Genomic DNA, 18,840 nt, shown 5'->3' on the forward strand with positions numbered 1-18,840 from the left:
TCATTGTGCAGCTTTCCTCGTGGAGACTTTGCAGAACGTTGCATGTAAACAACTCCAAGATGTCTCCAAAAGCCTCCTGCAGAGCACAGGTGGTGCTGGGTTCTGGGTTCCCATTTGATAGTCCCAACCTCTCCTTCGGGGAGATGCTATTGAAAAACGGTTGGACCGCAGCCATCAGGGCTTCCACGGTGACGGTCTGTGTCTCTATGGTTGGTGAACTCTGTATACTTGACATGATTATTTGTCAGGTTTGAAGATAAAATTCAGGTTTTCTGTGAGAACAACAGGCTCTGCAAGGAACAACTGCGAAGTGACGTTTAGGGGAAAAGTACGAGCAAATAAAGACCCTGACCTATGACATCCGTCCACACGTCATAGGCATCAAACCCGCCCACACAGCAGCCTTATGTAATTACGTACGAAGACACGTTGCGTCAGCAGCCACTTTAGTGCGCATGTCAGACTATCTATTTACCTATTTAAATGATTTACATTTGGGATTATTCAATAATTTACAAGCGGCAGCCACCGCAGTCTGCATTTAATGCTTCCGGCTCATTAAGACAGTAGCGAGAGATGAGAGTTAGAATAACTTACTCTGTTACTGTGATAAACACTGACTGACAACATGCTAGCTGATGCTAATGTTGCAGGGTATAATATTATTAGATCTAATTGCTTTGATTATCTGCAGTTGTTTACCGATCGTGTCCCGATTGGTTTTGTCTGTTTTGATTATCTACATCTGCAGTTTGTTCACCGATCGTGTCGATTGGTTTTGTCTGACTCGATGTAGTGGACCGCGTTGCTGCGGCTCCTCCATAATAACACTGGAAGCGAAAGGAGTAACGTCGTGTCCGTGTTGTGTCTGCTTTCGTTTTTGCCCTTTACAGGTAAAATTCTGACTTATCACTGTCAAGCTTAAATACAGGTTTAAAGCTGTATTTAAGTTCACTGTTGGACCTCAGTGCAGCTTTTGACACTGTTGACCATGACATATTTCTGAATTGACTGGAGAGTTGGGTCGGACTCTCCGGTCCAGTGCTTAATTGGTTTGAATAATACATAAAGAACAGGGATTTCTTTGTTTCAATTGCAAACTTCTCATCAAAGAGGTCAAAGGTCACATGTGGGGTACCCCAAGGTTCAATCCTAGGACCCCTCTTATTCAATATTTATATGCTCCCACTAGCTCAGGTTATAACAGGAAATAATATTAGCTATCATAACTATGCAGATGACACACAGCTCCACATTATGATGTCACCAGGTGACTCAGAACCCATCCAATCACTGAACAGATGTTTAGAACAAACAAATGTGTGGATGTTCCAAAACGTTCTCCAGCTGAACAGAAACAAAACTGTAGTTATTATTCTTAGACCTAAAGAGGAACGATCTAGAGTTATAGATCTAGAGTTATAGATCTAGAGTCAATGCACAGCTTCAGTTATTACGACTAAAAACCAACGATCAGGCCCCAAACCTGGGAGTAGTGATGGACTCTGACCTGAACCTCCAGAGCCACATAAAGACAGTTACAAAGTCGGCCTTCTATCACCTGAAGAACATTTCCAGGATTAGAGGACTAATGTCTCAGCCAGATCTAGAGAAACTCATCCATGCGTTCATCTTCAGTCGTATTGATTATTGCAACAGCGTCTTCACAGGTCTGTCCAACAAATCAATGAAACAGCTGCAGCTGGTCCAGAATGCTGCTGCTCGCGTTTTCACTGAAACCAGGAAGATAGAGCACATAACACCAGTTTTAAAGTCTCTCCACTGGCTCCCTGTAGCTCAAAGAATAGACTTTAAAATACTGTTGTTAGTTTATAAATCACTGAACGGCTTAGCACCACAATACATTAAAGATCTGCTGTTGTTGTATCAACCTTCCAAACCTCTCATGTCTTCCGGTTCTGGTCTGCTCTGCATCCCCAGAACCAGAACCAAACGAGGAGAAGCAGCTTTCAGCATCTATGCACCACAAATTTGGAACAAACTTCCAGAAAACTGTGAAACAGCTGAAACAATGACTTCTTTTAAATTAGACTAAAAACCCACCTGTTTAGAATTGTATTTGAAATGTAATCAATTACAAATTTATTGATGGAACTTGACTTAATGCTGTGTTTTGATTATTGATTCTATGTTGAAATTGTGTTTCTGTGTTTGTAATGATGTAAAGCACTTTGAAATGCCTTGCTGCTGAAATGTGCTATACAAATAAAATTTGATTGATTGATTGAACACGGTTGGTACAGGAAATAGTGTCACTAGCGCCCCCTTCATTTCCGGAATGGAATAGTCCCATTTCCATATAAGGTATGAGACTGACAGCGGTCCGTCCCCGCCCCTTTCTGTTTGCTCCAGCGAGGTGTACTTGGACCGCGTTGCTGCTGCTCCTCCATAATAACACTGGAAGCGAAAGGAGTAACGTCGTGTCCGTGTCGTGTCTGCTTTCGTTTTTGCCCTGTACAGGTAAAATTCTGACTTATCACTGTCAAGCTTAAATACAGGTTTAAAGCTGTATTTAGGTTCATTACATTTGTCGAATGAGCAGGGAGTGTTTGTGGTCTCTGCCATAACTTGAGTTTTCTTAAGAGTTATACTCACGTTAGATTTCTGGCCAGCTGCGTCCTGTGCTACATTTCTTATTACTGAGTGGCTATAACCACAATGTTTGTGTACAATGTTCAGCACTCAGTATGTGACAATGTAATGTTTAAAACTGTTCTTGAAATAACATAATAACACTGGAAGAGAAAGGAGTAACGTCGTGTCTGTGTCGTGTTTTTCCCCTTTACAGGATAATCACTAACTTGTTTGTTCAGCAGCGTAAATACAAACATCTGTGTGATGATCCAGTCCTGCTTCTCTCAAGGATCAATTTTAGGGAAAAATAATTAACATTCAAATGTTACAAACAGACTTAATAATGCGTGTGTTGGTTCTCTGTTCCCATGTTATGGAGGGGGGACTGATTATTTCAGGAAGCTGAAATGTTTGGTTCCTCCCAAGTAACTTTGGCAAATAAAAAGCATCCGTTTCCAAACTCTCAATGGTTATGTGTGATTGTATGATTAAGACACCAAAAAATGAACAACTATAAATTTATTTTATCCAGCAATCTGTCATATTTTACATTACAACGGAATTTTCCAGAAAGCCATCACTCTCACCTTTTCAGGAAGTCTTCATTTTTCCTGCTCTTAACAATGAAGTATTTTTCCAGTCAGAAAATATTTACCTGTAATAAAGTAATTGAGGATCCAGAAATGTGAAGCAGACGGTTTCTATGGGTGGCGGGGCGTTCTGGATTCTGATTGGACAGCGCCTTCAGGGAGTGGGCGGGTCTTATCTGTCTGGTTTAACGCCTGGATGATGTGATGAAGCTGCAGCAGCAGCAGCAAGCAGTGGCGATTCTAGCCCAGTTTTAGTGGTGCTTTAGTATCGCAGCTCCCCTGAATAGGATTGCCACCCGTAAAACACGGAATCGTCCCATATTTGGCCGTTAAATGTGCGTCCCATTTTAAACTGATACATAACTGTCAGTTTAAAATGGCTGACAGTTATGTATCAGCCATGATAGGCGTGTGTATGATAGACACGCCTATCATACACACATCAACACTAAGTTTAACAATAATGACCACAATAAAACACAGGAAATACTAAGGTCAGCTACATTGTCTAGCTAAAGGACCCCCTGAACGCTACGGACAGACGCTGAACGTCCCGGTTGCCCAGAGACGGACACTACGCAGCCGCAGTGAGCTGCTATCAACCCGCGTCTATTTTAAACGTCCTCGACCCGATTCCATGTCCTTAGAAGCAAAAACGCTTTAAAAAAACAGACGTGAGTGAAAAGACGCGAATTATAAACTGAACAACTTCAGAGAGGATGGATACTGTGGACATCGAAAGACAAAAAAAATGTGTCCGTCGTGGCGCAGTCCATATATCAGACAGAATGGATCATTAGAGGAACTGCAGACCCGCTAGAACCTAAAGAACCAGAAATCAGCGTCTCTTCATCCTCAATCATCTCCTGACGCTGATATGGTACAAAATATTTAGTTATTATTGATTCAGTTTCTTATTGTGATTTTAGTTGACTATTGTGGTTTGATTCTTTGCTTAGGATGTTGAGTTTGGATGATATTTAATAAATAATAGCATTAGCCAAAATAAGTGGCCATTTAAAGAACAAATCATACTAATAAATTAACAGTAAATATATAATTATTTCCTACATTATATTACTTTCTGTGTGTTTTATTCAAACATTTTGATATATTTTATGAATAATTTGTTCAGTGGTCATTTAATGTATTTCTTCACTAATATTGTATTAATGTGGTTTACCAGTTTGGATAATCTGACTTCCTATCAATGAAGAAAAAACATGCTAAGCAAAAATGCACCAGATCCAGACCTGTAGGCCAGGGCCGGTTCTAGACGGGGGCCGTGAGGGGTTCTGAAGAAATTCTACTAAATAAATGTCTTTTTTAAATATTCAGTGGTAGATATTGTTTTAAACCTTCACAATTTTATTTTTAAGGTATTATCAAAATACATTAAAATTATTTTTATAAAAATTAATTTAATTAATTAAAAATTATGGTACTTCTCTTTTAACTGCTGTATGAAGATAGGATCACACTTTCAATCTACTAAATCAGGATCTGCAACCTGAATCTCCAGAGACACAAGTGACTCTTCGGTTCACATTGTTAAATAATGAAATATTGCTGTGCTTTTGTTTAATTTTTTTTTTAGGTGTCTCCGTAAAACACTGAGTACACTGCCCCCTCTATAACCAGCCTCAAAAGAAAACAATAAAGACCATTATATATATATATTTTAACCAGCTATAAGAGGTCAGACTTGTATCATCAGCGCCTTTATTCAGATGGCAATTTGCAATGCAGTACTTAATTAATTTAGAATTGTTTTCATATTTTTGAAGGAAATTGTGTACAGCATTGGCTTTATTTATTTGAAGAGTATTTTGTAGTTCTGTACAAAATGTTGTATATGTGCAAAATATTTGGATAAATAATGGGTTAGTCTGATCCTGGTCTTAGCCTTGTTAATTACTCTTTTTGGTCTTTTTTGAAGTTTGATTAGTGACTGTTATGTTGTTTTGTACTTAATGTCCCAAATATCTCTGGAGTCATTTAAATAAGGTAAAACTAAAGAACAGTGCAGAATGATAGATTGTTTCTGTGTCTGTGAATAGAAAGGTGTTTGGTACTGAAACTATGACAGGCCTGTGAAGGAAAAATTTAGTAACAATGTTTAAATAAATTTGAATGTACACTTTATGATGTTTTAATTAAAGGTTTGCACTCAGTTGCAGCTCAACAGGATATGTGCTCTTCTGACCCTCCTCAAATAAGTGAAGACCAGGGTGTTCAGCAGTTAGAGATGTGAGACATGGCTAAGGTGATAAGCGTAGATTGTAGAAATTCAGTTTCTAGTATCTGTTTAGCCATCAGCAGAGAGGCTTTTTGGAGAAACGCCTAACGTTGAGCTGTGAATGTGTATGCAACTCTGCTCCACTGAAACTTACAGATAAGTAACGTATAGATTTTTACCTGACACTTGAGCCACGGGGTGTGACTAAGTAATGTGTGATGTATCCTATGTAAATGAGGGGACGTTCAGCCCCAAGTCAGAACTCATCCGATTCTCACTGAGATGTGAGCTTTGTATGTTTTCTCCATTTGCAAATGTTAATTAAAGCTGTGTTTGTTCTCTTTTAAAGCTGAAGTTTGGTCTCGAATTTTGTGCAACTTAACAGGCCCACTTCATGAACTGTGAACTGAAATATTAAAACCCCGACTCATCATGTCTACTTTTCCATAGATGGACATTCATTCTTGTTTAAAGAAAAAAGGCCAACAGCCGCATAACGTTCAGACAAAAATAAGGGTAATGCAATTTCTAAGAATGATTTTCAAATAAAGTTCAGGTTAATGACTAGTTTTCACTAGTCATTAACCTGAACTTCTACCTTGATAGTAAACTGGTTTTAGGTTTATTAATCCTATGCATTTAGTAAAATGTTCTTCAAATGACTGAAAATGCAGTTTTGAGTAGATTTTATTTTAATTTCTGGGAGAGCAGATCACACTAGGACCGTGTCTCTCCACAGCTGCTTGTGTCTCATTAATGTTAGCAGATGTTGGCAGGTATGATGTAATCTTGAGATTCTGTTTCAAACTGAGTATATACACCTCTGGAAAAAATGTAAAGTTTCTCTATAAGTATATGTTTGAGTGAAATGAACATTGTTCTTTTATCCCATGAATTACTGACAACATGTCTCTTAATTTTGTTTGTGAATGTCTAGATTTAGAAAACTGCACCAACAAATATCTTCTCATGGGTCTTTGCCCTGCTGGGGGCTCAGCACCCCTAAAGGTCAGATCCTAGAATCGCCCCTGGGTACTGGTCCATTTTATCAAAGTAGATGCAATGATGACTCAAACTTTTACAAAGCAAAACAACAAATTAGAAAATAGAAAAAAATTCAAACACTTTTTTAAGCAAGTTCTTTATGTGTTATATAATAAGTCCACCCAACAAAGCGTTAGTTCCAAAAATATATATTAAAAGCCAATAATTATTGTGACAGTCATGGTAAGTTTGAGTGCAACTTCTAATCACACCTGTAATGTTTTACAGTGTAATGTTGAATGGCATATTGTTATTTTCAGCTTTGCTTCAAACAACATTGGATTAATAGGGGGGAAGTTGAGAGCTACTTCCTGTTTCTGACCTCACTTTCGTCTGGATCTGAAAAAGAGACGGTGGAGATCGCTTCATGATGCAGAACGTGAATTATGAATGAATGTCGATACATTTGCTCTCTAATGTGTTTCGGTTGAGCTTTTCAGGCTCGCAGAACATCTGCTATAACATTAATCCAGGTCTTGGATTGTTCTGCTGCAGCAGCTATGTCGGCTCTTACATTAGTGCTGAGCGTATACATGTGGCTGTCTGCTGAATGCTGCTGACTGTCACTTCATGCAGCTCTACTGTTTCTGTTTTTGCTCCTCCGCACCTCTCTCTCCCTGTGTGCAGACTTGCAGTGTATAAAAGCCTCTCTGCTGAGGCTGCTGCTCTGCAGAGGAAAACTAAAGGATCCAGAGGAACCAGAAAAGCGTTTGTCATCTTCTAGCCGTGAGTAACGCACGTCGTAGTTTGTGCAGTTAGATAAAGTAGAGCTTAATATTTATGCATACTGATCATGTGAATGGACTGCTTTCTCTGAGTTTGCAGTGGCAGATGACTCAGCATTTTTTCTATCCTTGTTTTGAACTGTAAAAAAAGCCAAGCAAACTTACTGTATAGTGGACACTAATGTTTAATACAACCTTGATTTTTGACAGGGTAGTAGATAAATTATATTTTGCATGACTGGTTCATCAAAGTGTGGACCTGATTTGGTATTTTGGGGATGCCACCCCCCAGTTGTTTGTCCTACAGAGATTGATCTGTTGAAACCCTGGGTGATCCTATGTGATGCCTCCTATTCAGAAACCAAATACCTCGGCTTTTGCCCGTTTGCTTTTTGTCTGCTGTGTGCTGAATCAGAGTACCAGACATTAGTTTTTGAAATCTGTCTGCGCTGCAGACTCCTCATAAACAACAAACCAAGAAGACATGTTTAGCTAGTGATCTAATATGTTTTTCTTTGCAGGCCTTGAAAACCCATATTTACCCTGTAACCATGGCTAGAAACCTGCTAAGGAATCCCTGTGGAAATGGTGAGATGTCTTTTTGTTTCTTCTCTTATGCAGGTCCAAACTGTACCAATAATGTATAAAGGACTATAAGGGGTTGTGGGGACACAGACATTTAGAGTTGTGTGTCATTAGCATAAGCATAGTAGCATATATTGTAACATAATACAATCTGAGCAACGAGACAGTACTGTTGGCCCTACACGGAAAAGATCCAAGAACAGAGCCTTGAGGAACTACAGTTTATAAGCTTCATACAAAACAGTGTCGTGGTGAACCTTTTTGGTGTGTCAAGTTTTAAAGAGTTTTCACTACATGTGATGTGTCTTTCTTTAAAAGTCCATATAAAAATCTGATACTTTGCAGTTTTAGCAGAAGTTTCAATGTTCACTTCCAGAGTGACACAATGTCACCAAATTCCCCCAAATCTCAAGATAGTCTAAAGATGATTCATACTATCAATTATCATCAGTCAATATGTTTAATGAGAGTTAAACATCACATAGCATCAACATCATTAGCATTGTACAAGATTTATCATTTAGAAATAAATGATAAATCTGTACAAGATGTACAGATTCAGCATTGTACATATTGTATGTCTTTAGCTATGAGCTAAAAAACTAATTAAAAAAATATATATTTGAAGTTTTTATCTTGAACATCAACACCTGACCAATTAACCCACAAAGCAATTTGAATTAGTGAGTGAAATTTACTCTGAGGAATGTGACGTGCTGGTTGTGACTAATATGTAATCAGAACTCCAAAGCATACATGTTTTAAATAACCTTTACATGATGGCCAATTGTATTTTGGCTGAAAGTGAACAAGTAAGCTCTGGTGTCTTGAGATTGAAAGATTAATTCTAGATTTAGAGATAAGCTACATAGTGCTACAATTAGCCATTTGAGACTGAATTTCCCTCCTAGAGCAGCTGGAATCCTGGGAGCTGACAGAAAACGGTGGGAACCAGTGGAAAGTGGAGGACATGCCAGGAGACTGTGGTCATGACTTCTGCACTGAAGAAGTGACCAAATATTTTGCGACTTCCTTTGAGTGAGTGGTTGTTATCATTTGTGTTACAGTATAAGACAGTTATACCACATGTAAATAAACCTGTTACGCTACCATTCAGACCTGTCTGTCTTTAGCACCAGCTTTAACACGCCTAATGTCTCATGCACCACCTGAACTCTGATTCTATAATTCTCATCAGCGGTGGACACACTTTCACTCATCTGCAAATGCACTCAGTGGAGCTGTTTCTTCGCTAAGAGCTTTAGCACTTTTGCTAACTTTGAAAATGTTTATCGTACTTAGCTTCCCTTGAATTCATTTTTTCCGGATAAATACTAAGGCGCTAATTTACTTAGCTGTTTTTTAAACTTTCAGTTGAAAGTTTAAGATCTGTGTTGAAGTTTTGATTGTCGACTATTTTTTAAGTAGTTAGAAGTTAATTCACATACTCTTACTATGAAGTGGGTGAAGACAGTTTGTGCAGCACTTCCGTTTTCTTTCCTCGAGTTTTATTTTGTCCAATAACTTTATCTAAAAAAAGAAACAAACAAAAACAAAGTACAACACAGGCAGCATCCAAGACATAGACATGGATACAATGTCTATGAGCAATATAGAACATATCAATTATAATGTCAAAATTAAATTAGTGTAGTCTTTCAATGGCAGTTATAATTTGAATGGAAGTTAGTGCTTTAGCATGAGCTTCTGCTAAATACTGTATTGGTGTTATTCTTTAGTGTAAGCAGAACTCATGTTTATGATGACTACATTAAGGTTAGAGCAACTAACGTTTGAGTTAGCGGTGCCCACCACTGAACCTGATTTAGCTAACTGCTAACAATCGTCCCCATGCATTATCCTAGGCTTTGCCTAAAAAGGCAGGTGATCGACCTGATAGAGGAGGGTTACAGCCCAGAGCAGCTGGACGCTCAGCCTCCTGTCACAGTGAAAGACTGGTAAGACTTGAACATACAGGTAAGACAGACGCTTTGCATCAGGATGCAATCACACCAGCCCTGTTTAGTCAGCTTTAATCAAATTCTAGTTAGTCAAGAAAGTCCGGTTTGTTTGGCGAGGTCTGAATGCTCAATCCAACTTTGATGCAGACCAAAAAAATCCAAACTCTGGTCCGCCTAAAAACCTTGGTCTGGATTCGGTTCGAATGCATATGTAGATGCAAGTGGACTAGTGACCGATCCAAAAGCAGGAAGCAAAGTATAGCGCAGGCCATTCTGGGTCTGGAATAAATACAACAGTCCAGCATTTATACCAAAGACTAAAAAAATCCTACAACTGTCAAAATCTCCATTTTGATTAGTTTTTGGGAAGAAGGAAGTTGTGCTGGTCTTTTTCTGAGGTTTTTGTGTTGTTTCCTTCAGTAGATCTTGGTACAGAACCACCACAGGAGACGAGGTTTTTCAATTAGTCTGGATCATTTGACAGATTCCAATGTGAAAGCGAGCCGCACCAGTTGAATACAGGTAGATCTTCCAACTATCTGGGGGTCGGGTTGCGGAGGCAGCAGCCTAAACTGAGAGACATGGACTTTCCTCTCCCCAGCCACTTGGAGAATCCCAAGTGGCTGGGGAGTCCCAAGGCGTTCCCAGTTCATCCCAGAAACAAAGTCATAGTCTGGACTTCCTCTGGATCTCCTTCTGTCGGGATGTGCCCTGAACATCTCACCAGCGAGGTGTTCAGGAGGCTGGTGAGATGGCTTTGAGAGCCCTGGTGGATCCAGCTGCACATTGTCCAAAGAGGCCAGAGCCCACAAATAAACACTTTGCTGCTGCATACAAACTGGTGTGACTAGAAAAAAAATGGTTTCCATTGCAATTTTGCAAAATACACACATATCAAAATGGTTAATAAGCATGATTTCCCACACCCCTCCACCCCAAGTTGTCAAGCTTTCATTAAGCAAATTTATTTTTGTAATTCCAATTACATAATTTTATCATCAGTGGAAACACAGCTTGTGATGTCATCCTGCAGGTTCTGTGGCAGGACCGACTGCGGCTGCACCTATCAGATGACATCCTGTCTGCTGGATGAGAATAAAGAGGTTCTGCAGGATTACATTCATGATCCGGAGACTCTGGACCCCGAGGCAGACTCCTCATGGAGACAGGTTTTCAGATGCTTTCGTCTCTAATAGAAAAATAAAACCAACACATCATGCAGAGAACATATTATCCAACCAACTATACAACCAGCAGTCTGCTTTCCCTTCCCTTGTTCATCTCCAGGTCACTCATACGTTTTATGACTACGGCCCTGGAATGCGTTTCATCTCATTCGAACATGGAGGATGTGACACCAGTTTCTGGGAAGGCTGGTTTGGAGTTCGGGTCACTGGGAGCTCTGTGACGCTTGACGTCTGAACCAGAGGAGAAACGAGAAGAAGAGAATGGAAACAAGTATAGCCAAGAATAAAACATTCATTTATTAATCTTAGTTTATTTTAAATACTGTAGCAATTGCAGTATTTTCAAAGCAGCTGTTTGAAATCTTTTGGTTCAAGAAACTAACGTTCACACAAATAGGCACCTTCACTTTACTAACCTTTATATATTCAACCCAAAGCTTGCTGGACTAACCTTAAATTAGCCTCTAACTACTCTTTGCACTAATCAGCAAACCTTCAAATATTAATCACAGTAATAAAATAAACTATTGTGTGCAATCCAGAATGTGTTGACATGCACTGGTGATTTATTCCACATGGAACTACATGGAAGTAGTTCCATGTGGCTGGAAGTAGTTCCAGCCACATGGACTTCAGTAGGATTTTATGTGTTGGACCTACACAAAATAGAGCTCAACTGTGAGAAAGAAGATAAATGATGTTACCATGAAATGAAGACCCCCGCAGCACTGAAAGCGCCTGTAGTAGCGTGTTGCTAACAACTAATGAGAAAAAGAGCATCAACTGTGGCAACTTTTCTTTGTATTTTCTTAGGTTAAGAGAAAAAACAACCAAACAGATGGGAATCCGAGCTCACACACAACCACACCCAAATGTAGTTTAGAGAGCCAAATTAACCTAATAGTAGAATAATGTTATAGGATATATAGTCAGAATTCTAATTGACTATATTTCTGTTCTGCTTCCTCATTAAATGAAAACGACACAATTTAAGATATAAACTGAATTTTTGAAATGAAGATTAGATTCAGACTGGGCTGACTGTCATATTTGTAACTCACGTTGAGCGTTTTCAAACATTCTTTATTTTGTGTGCGGTTGTTAGTGGGTTTGGAAATGACTTTAATCTGAATATATAAATTTTTCTATGTTAGACATCAATAACTGGAGTTTAATTTCAACATATTTTGTTCAAAAATGTCACCTTCTTGAAATAGGCCCTATAAAAAGGATCACTGACAAGTTGATTTGAGAGAATTTTTACATTTAATTTTTAAAAATTTTGAAATATTCAGATTAATTTAGTATTAAATTAATCCTTAATGTTACTTAGTGAATTTTCAATTTGAATAAACTGCAGAGAACATGTCATCCAACCAACTATACGGTTGTAATTAGTGAAGCTGGGAACACACTACTTCACAGATCTTGAAAAGACCTGGAGTTTATACACCAAGAGGTGTCAGCAATTTTTTGACAACAAAAAAATTGCTGAAAATATTTTCCCATTTGAAGGCGGACCTTTCATTACAATACCGAGAACATGTGTCATCTTTGAGCATGTTTGATGCTATAGTTAATATTTGGATATTATACTTTGCAAAAAAAATATCTGAACACGTTTTCATTTCCAAAATACTCCTATAAAATCATCTAAAATGTTAGCAAGAAACGAAGTTCATAAAATATCACACATTCGAACAAACCTTTTTCATTAAATCAAAACAGAACATACGTACAACAGCAACTATTAATCTTTATAGTACAAAGTTTGTAACAACACATGCCAATCAAATAGTGAAGACCTTTTTGAAACATTTTTTAAGGTTTTACAGCCTTTGGATGTTAGAAGTTTGCAGACAGTAGTTGATACTCTCAGGAGTCTGAAGACATCACTTACTGATTCGAAACAAAATAAGCTGATCAAAAGTAGAAGCTCTGAGAGGTAAAGGTCTTTCTGCTTTAAGTAATGTCGCATTAAATTATTAACCTGATCTTAAATAATTTGATAACTATTTAAAAGAAAATGTATATTCTGCAAAAAATACTAGGTGGTTTTACCCGGCACGTTTGCATCGACAGGCTTTAATACAGTCAGAAACATTGGAACAAAATGTTCTGTGATAACAAAATGAAACAGAAAATTACATTTCTTTTACTGTTGAAACTTCTGATAAAGTTAACGCAACCTGGGAGAATCGCTTCAAACTACAGGAAGGAGACCGTTCCACTGTTCTCTTCGACTTCCAGGAACTTCAAATGTCGACCCAGTTAAATGCTTTAAAAGGCCTAACTCAGTTTACGTTTTAAGTTAATAAAACAAATGTAAAAATACAACAAAAAAAATTTATTGATCGGAAATATATCGACTGCTCTAAAGCAGCATGTCATTTGTTTTAAGCGGTGGTGGGATTAATCGCGTTCATTGAAGAGTCTGTAATTAATCGCATTTTAATGCAAAACTATGTTAATCAAATAACCAACATTTTCCATTCAATGCCTCTTCTTGCTGCTAAATTATTGTATACACAGACATACGAGTCCAAAAACAAAGATATTTATTATTTTTAATCTGTTATTTAGGTTATTCAATCATCATTTTGATGCAAAGTTCAATTTGGGTAGAATAACAGAAACGGATCCACGTGGAAGGCGGAAGAGGAGCTACTGCTGTTATTCTCCTTGCGACTGCATCTGTTTGCAAAAGGTCTCAAACTGCTGCTGCTCCAACTCTGTCATCACCTTGTTCAATGCATATATCTGAAAATAAGAGAAGCAGACACAAGTAGGAGTGAAAAAGAGCCCAGAAGACCAACCAAAACATCATTTGAGTATCTACAGTTTAAATTTGCAGTGAGGATGGGATACCTCTGCTCTCTGTCGCTGTTTGGCCTCCTGCTGTGCAGACTTCTGCTTGGCTCTGTCTCCTCTGGTCGGAGTCGAGTTCAGCTTTGGTCTGTCCTTGCGGCAGGCCGGCTCCATGGCGTCGCTTTAATTCCACCTGAAAAAGTCCAAGAGAGAAACTTTTAACCTGAAAAATCTCGACAGGGGGACAGATTGATAAATGTAGTCAGAAGAAGGTTCTACTGTGCTTCCAGAGGTTTTTCCACATCGCATTACGTTACACTAATATTTCAAATGTTCCTTGGTTTAAAATAAATTCTAAAAAGTGCGACATGCATATATGTTCACCTCCATTTCTTTTAATTTAAGAGCAACCAATTGAACTTGAAAATGCAGCTGAGGTTCACACCATCCTCAAACTTACAGCCACAAAAGCATATTCATCAAATCAAATTTTATTTGCATGGCACAATTCAGCAGCAAAGTGCTTTACATCATAACAAACACAAAAACACAAAGTCATGCAACATAGAATCAACAATCAAAACACGACATTAAGTCAAGTGCCATCATTAAATTTGTAATTGATTACATTTCAAATACAACTCTAAACAGGTGGGTTTTTAGTCGAGATTTAAAGGAAGTCAGTCTTTCAGCTGTTTTACAGTTTTCTGGAAGTTTGTTCCAGATTCATGTTAAAATGGCTCAGTCAAAAAAAGAGCAGGTAAAGACATAAACCCAAAGACTTGAAAATGTAGCTGCAGCTAAAGGTGCTTCTACAAAACAAAAAGTCACAGGGGTTCATTTATGCACTACTTTAAAATACACTTAAAGTAGCAGATCTAATTGGACAAAGAACTTCAAGGGGTGTGAATACTTTTGAAGGCGTTGCACCTGCGCATCAACGCAACGCCGTTAACTTAAAGTCCAGGTGCTTTTGGAGCATAACTAATTAATTCGAAGCTAATAAACAGACGTATGTGAAAACTACACGTTCCCATAGCAACATGTTACTCTGAAGTCAAAGCAACTACCAATATTAATGTTAAGTGAGAATATTTATCGGGGCAGGTTGTTCTACGCCTAAATAGTCTATTAGTCGTTAAAGTTAGCGTATTAGTCAGTTCAGCTAACATTAGCCTGCTATCGGTTTGGTTTTACACGCTGACGTCTCAAATATTAGCAACATTAGCATTCTGATTGTGGTAAACTCACCTGCGATATGGGCCGAAGTCAAATGAAGCAATACAAGGAGGCTTTCATTAGCACTGAGAATTAAAACTGGCTGTGGGAGGCTACTAGCAGACAGAACAGCTGTTCTCTGTGTCACAAATAAACAAACCCGTGTTCAGCTGTATAAAGCTCAATAGTTCCGGTCAGGAATTTTCTTGACCTTCTTTTTTTAGGATTAATTTTTAAATATTGTGTTTTTCTAACTTTGAAAAGCTCTATTTTTTTGTTATGAAAATTAACTTTTTGATTTTTACACAGCAAATATAAAGTGCTTTAGCATCAAAACGTAGGAAAAAAAAATATTTAGACGTGACGCCGCTACCCCACGACTGAAATCAGTCTCTTATTAGCAAACTGGTAAACTAAAGTGTTATAATAACAAATTTGATCAATATTTATCAAGGAGGCTTCTTTGCCCCCAAGTTCCACCAAGAAAAGATTATTACACTCAAAGCAATTGCTAATAATAAAGCTATAGAACGCCAAAGCAATTGCTTTCGGTTTATTTCAAATGCAATGAACACAGAGACGTAGAAGACACTGGAAAAGGAAAAGAAAGGAAGAGAAAGTTTAAATTGACAGAGACAGATAAGAATAGAGTAGATAAAGAAGGATAAAGAGAATACCTGGTTGAGTTTAGCTAGACTACTCTTTCCAACCCACTTTGGGGATTGTTGTATAGAATATTATTTCTGTTCATCTTCTTAACAACATCGTTTCTATTGTCTACAAAAAGATCTTAAATCCACTTTTTTTGCCATAACTAACTACTATCACTACTTTCTCTTGTGTTTTGATCAGGGAGAACCAATTGGTCTGACCACCAGATGTCGCCCTTGTATTACAGATCATCTTTGAATCCCAGTCTAATACTTGTATGTGACATGGCACATAATAAAAAGAAAATACTTACAAAGGCGTCTAGTGAAATGAACTGCTAGTTTAGCTCTTGAATTCATTTTTGAATCAGAAAAGTCAGCTGATAAGCGGACCGGGGTGCATGATGTGCAGACCCCCTCATGAAGCCTTCTCAGCGCATACATCAGCTGGGTGGTGAGTGAGTGTGATGGTGGTCCAAGAAACATTCACCACTGCTGAAACCAAAACAGCCACCAATGGCAACACAGAATAACCAAACACCCTCGTGTATGAAGTGAGCAAATTGTCCTCTTGTGCCAAACAACCTTACAGCATCTGCTGCTAAGATGGAGGTTTGAAATGCGCTTCTCTTCTCTCCACACCATAGAGAATAATCGAACGGCACACCAAACGGTTTACCTGGATTTCTCGGCCAGTGGCTCTATTTTGGAACAATATCCTCCCAAGAACTGGTGCCGAACTCGGCAGACAACAGCTGGCCATGCTGCCCCAAAACACACCACAGGATAAATGGAAGGAGTCAAACATGCTTTATTTACACTTTATTTCGGTATCACAAAACCTATTTTTATTTCCTTTTCATATTCTGCAGTTCATGCAGTTTCATAAAAATCCCCTAACTTCCATTTAAACGAATTGGACAAGCGGTCCACAGAAACCTGGGAATGATGTGTAGCTTCTACATAAAATAAACCTTTCAGTTCACTTGAGTGGCATGAGTGAACAAACTGGGAAGTCAGAAAAGCCGTCATGGCCGTCGCCACCCAGAGAAAACCCGGCTGAAAGACGTCACGGTGCTAACCGCGTCGTTTTGACTGACAGGCTGTTTCTGGGGAGTAAAAAAACGCAAACAGCCACAGTGATGACTGAGCGAAAGCAGCAAAATACAGGATGAATATTCAACCGGCAGCAATGAGGCACCATAACCAACCTGTTCAGGTTGTGTAGCTCATATGTTACATTTCACTTTCGAAAATGATTTCTTAAAATGATCATTTAGCAGGAAAAACTCAGCTATGAATAAGTCACATCCATCTATCCACCCATCCATTGTAAAAGCAATTAATTTAATAACATTTGTAAGAAGGATGAAACCTGGTATTATTTTATGCCAAGCCTCTTTACTTGTGAGTTATTTGCAACATCTTCCGAGAAATGTTTTCTTTTAGTTTCTTTTGCTTTTTCTACATACCTTTTCCAGTGGTCTTTTTCCAAATAATTTGTGGGAAAATCAAATTGAAAATGAGTTATCCATTTTCAAGAAGCACTAAAAATGTCTGAGATTTTGTGCAGTGATTTAAAATGTATCTTCATGAGATGTGGGAGTATCTTAGCCAGAATTACCTGGAAGCTTCCAGCTTCCTGTAGGCCTGCAGCTGAAGCTAAGGGACCCGCACACTCTGTCAGCCAGCAGAGCTGCAGCTACAGGGCTGATCTGGAGCCTTAAATGAATGCGCTGTCTACATGTCACAGTGGTTGTGTTGTATAGTTCATATGTTTCCACACATTAAGTCCATGTGTTGTCATGTTGAGAGGTTCTTTTGAAAACAGCTCTGGTCTGTTTGAGCTGCTTCATCATTAAAGACCATTTATCCAATCAGGGGTATAACTTACTGCCAGTGAGATGGAAAACATTATTCCAAAAAAACAAGATGCCATCTTTGCAGAGCTCAGATTGTCGCTGTGGCAACAACTTTTGTGAGAAAATGAAGAGTTACTTATTATGTTTTGGGCGTATAGTACCATTTTATAGCACTTTATGTACAGTTCATCCCATGTAATTTAGAAAATACTTCCTCATACAGACGTCCACTGGTGTCAAAATATGTTTCAAATGTGAAGGGCTGAAAGATGTGATATACACGACACAGAAAACTTGTCTATCAATGCCTAAATGAGTAATGTGATGCAGGATAAAAATCTACAATCTGTATTGACAAAGAAAGATTTAAGAAATGTTCAAAATGATTAAGATTATTAAAATAGACTTTACTTTTCTATACTGACCTGTTATTGTTAGATGCTAAGTTATAGTTAGGAGCCTTGTTCTTTAAATTAAGCTCGCTCTCCAGGGGTGAGTCCAGTTCTGACTGCTCCTTCACACCAGCAGACCTGAACATACAAACTGACGACAACCTCCTAACCCCACTCACCAGCCCCCTGCCAAAACACACACACATGCTCCCCCCACACACACACACAGACCAAAGCACACTTTGTACAAATCCCGGTAGACCTGTACATATCCATACACACAAAGTCTTTCAGGAATAAAAATAAATGATCATGGCGAATGTGCCTAAAATAACTGGTGGCACATACAAACACACACTTACTGTACACCCATACAGTATGTAAAGCCAAGACATGCACACAGTTCGACTTTTTTCTTTGCAAACATAAGCCCCAAAAGACCTGGAGCCGCCAAAGCAAACATCACACAGCAACCAGAAAAAAAAAAAGAACGATATGAACAGGATGTGACCTAACAAGAAGAGGTCACATACATGCATATACTACACTAGACCCCACAGCACACACACACACACTGATCGCATGTTAGTTTTTAGAGGTTTCAGTTTTCTGATCTTATGCCTTCTTAACCCTAATCAACCTCCCTCTAAACTGTTGCAACTGTTCTTCAACCACTGAGCTGCGGGGGCAACAAGTTGCTGCAAAGCATCTCAGCCGTGTCTTCAGAGACGTAAAGGAAGGAGGTCAGAAAAAATGTAACTCAAGTCTCATGTTCACCAAATAAAAGTCCAGGAAATAAGTTCCAATCCAAATTTTATGGTAGGAATTATTTTAAAGAATGGTAGTAAATATCAAGAGCCAGTAGTCCTCAAAGTTTTGAGAAATTCATGAAAATTTCCTAAAATTAAATTCTAGTCACATTTTATTATCAATGCAAGTCGATAATCTATAACTATTACCCATAAATGTTCCAATAATGTCAAA

At 38.4% G+C, this 18,840-nt stretch overlaps 2 protein-coding genes across 3 annotated transcripts; one reads left to right on the forward strand and one right to left on the reverse strand.

The window, feature by feature from the left end:
* The first annotated feature begins 2,333 nt into the window (after window positions 1-2,333).
* LOC102230301 (F-box only protein 2-like) lies at window positions 2,334-11,470 on the forward strand. Of its 2 annotated transcripts, none has more exons than XM_005807811.3 (7): window positions 2,334-2,481; window positions 7,096-7,194; window positions 7,715-7,781; window positions 8,690-8,816; window positions 9,644-9,736; window positions 10,773-10,908; window positions 11,027-11,470. In XM_005807811.3, the coding sequence occupies exons 3-7, from the start codon at window positions 7,745-7,747 to the stop codon at window positions 11,159-11,161; spliced, it is 528 nt and encodes a 175-aa protein (XP_005807868.1). In that variant the 5' UTR covers window positions 2,334-2,481; window positions 7,096-7,194; window positions 7,715-7,744; the 3' UTR covers window positions 11,162-11,470. The 2 variants fall into 2 exon arrangements, with proteins under 2 accessions (XP_005807868.1, XP_023180852.1); XM_023325084.1 differs by having other exon boundaries at window positions 8,695-8,816.
* A 1,192-nt stretch (window positions 11,471-12,662) lies between these two features.
* svbp (small vasohibin binding protein) lies at window positions 12,663-15,116 on the reverse strand. Its single transcript, XM_005807812.3, has 3 exons — window positions 14,986-15,116; window positions 13,795-13,927; window positions 12,663-13,686 (listed from the first exon to the last, which is right to left on the reverse strand). The coding sequence occupies exons 2-3, from the start codon at window positions 13,906-13,908 to the stop codon at window positions 13,600-13,602; spliced, it is 201 nt and encodes a 66-aa protein (XP_005807869.1). The 5' UTR covers window positions 13,909-13,927; window positions 14,986-15,116; the 3' UTR covers window positions 12,663-13,599.
* Between the last annotated feature and the right edge of the window lie 3,724 nt (window positions 15,117-18,840).

The sequence above is a fragment of the Xiphophorus maculatus genome, chromosome 20 (assembly GCF_002775205.1).
Source record: "Xiphophorus maculatus strain JP 163 A chromosome 20, X_maculatus-5.0-male, whole genome shotgun sequence".
Lineage (NCBI taxonomy): Eukaryota > Metazoa > Chordata > Actinopteri > Cyprinodontiformes > Poeciliidae > Xiphophorus > Xiphophorus maculatus.

Bases quoted from the DNA above. Each gene is read 5' to 3' on its own strand.
- LOC102230301 (XM_005807811.3), top strand. From the start codon at position 7,745: ATGGCTAGAAACCTGCTAAGGAATCCCTGTGGAAATG. The intron at 7,782-8,689 runs GTGAGATGTCTT...TTTCCCTCCTAG, and splicing joins AAGGAATCCCTGTGGAAATG to AGCAGCTGGAATCCTGGGAG. The intron at 9,737-10,772 runs GTAAGACTTGAA...GTCATCCTGCAG, and splicing joins CCTGTCACAGTGAAAGACTG to GTTCTGTGGCAGGACCGACT.
- svbp (XM_005807812.3), bottom strand. From the start codon at position 13,908: ATGGAGCCGGCCTGCCGCAAGGACAGACCAAAGCTGAACTCGACTCCG. The intron at 13,687-13,794 runs GTATCCCATCCT...TCTTATTTTCAG, and splicing joins AACAGCGACAGAGAGCAGAG to ATATATGCATTGAACAAGGT.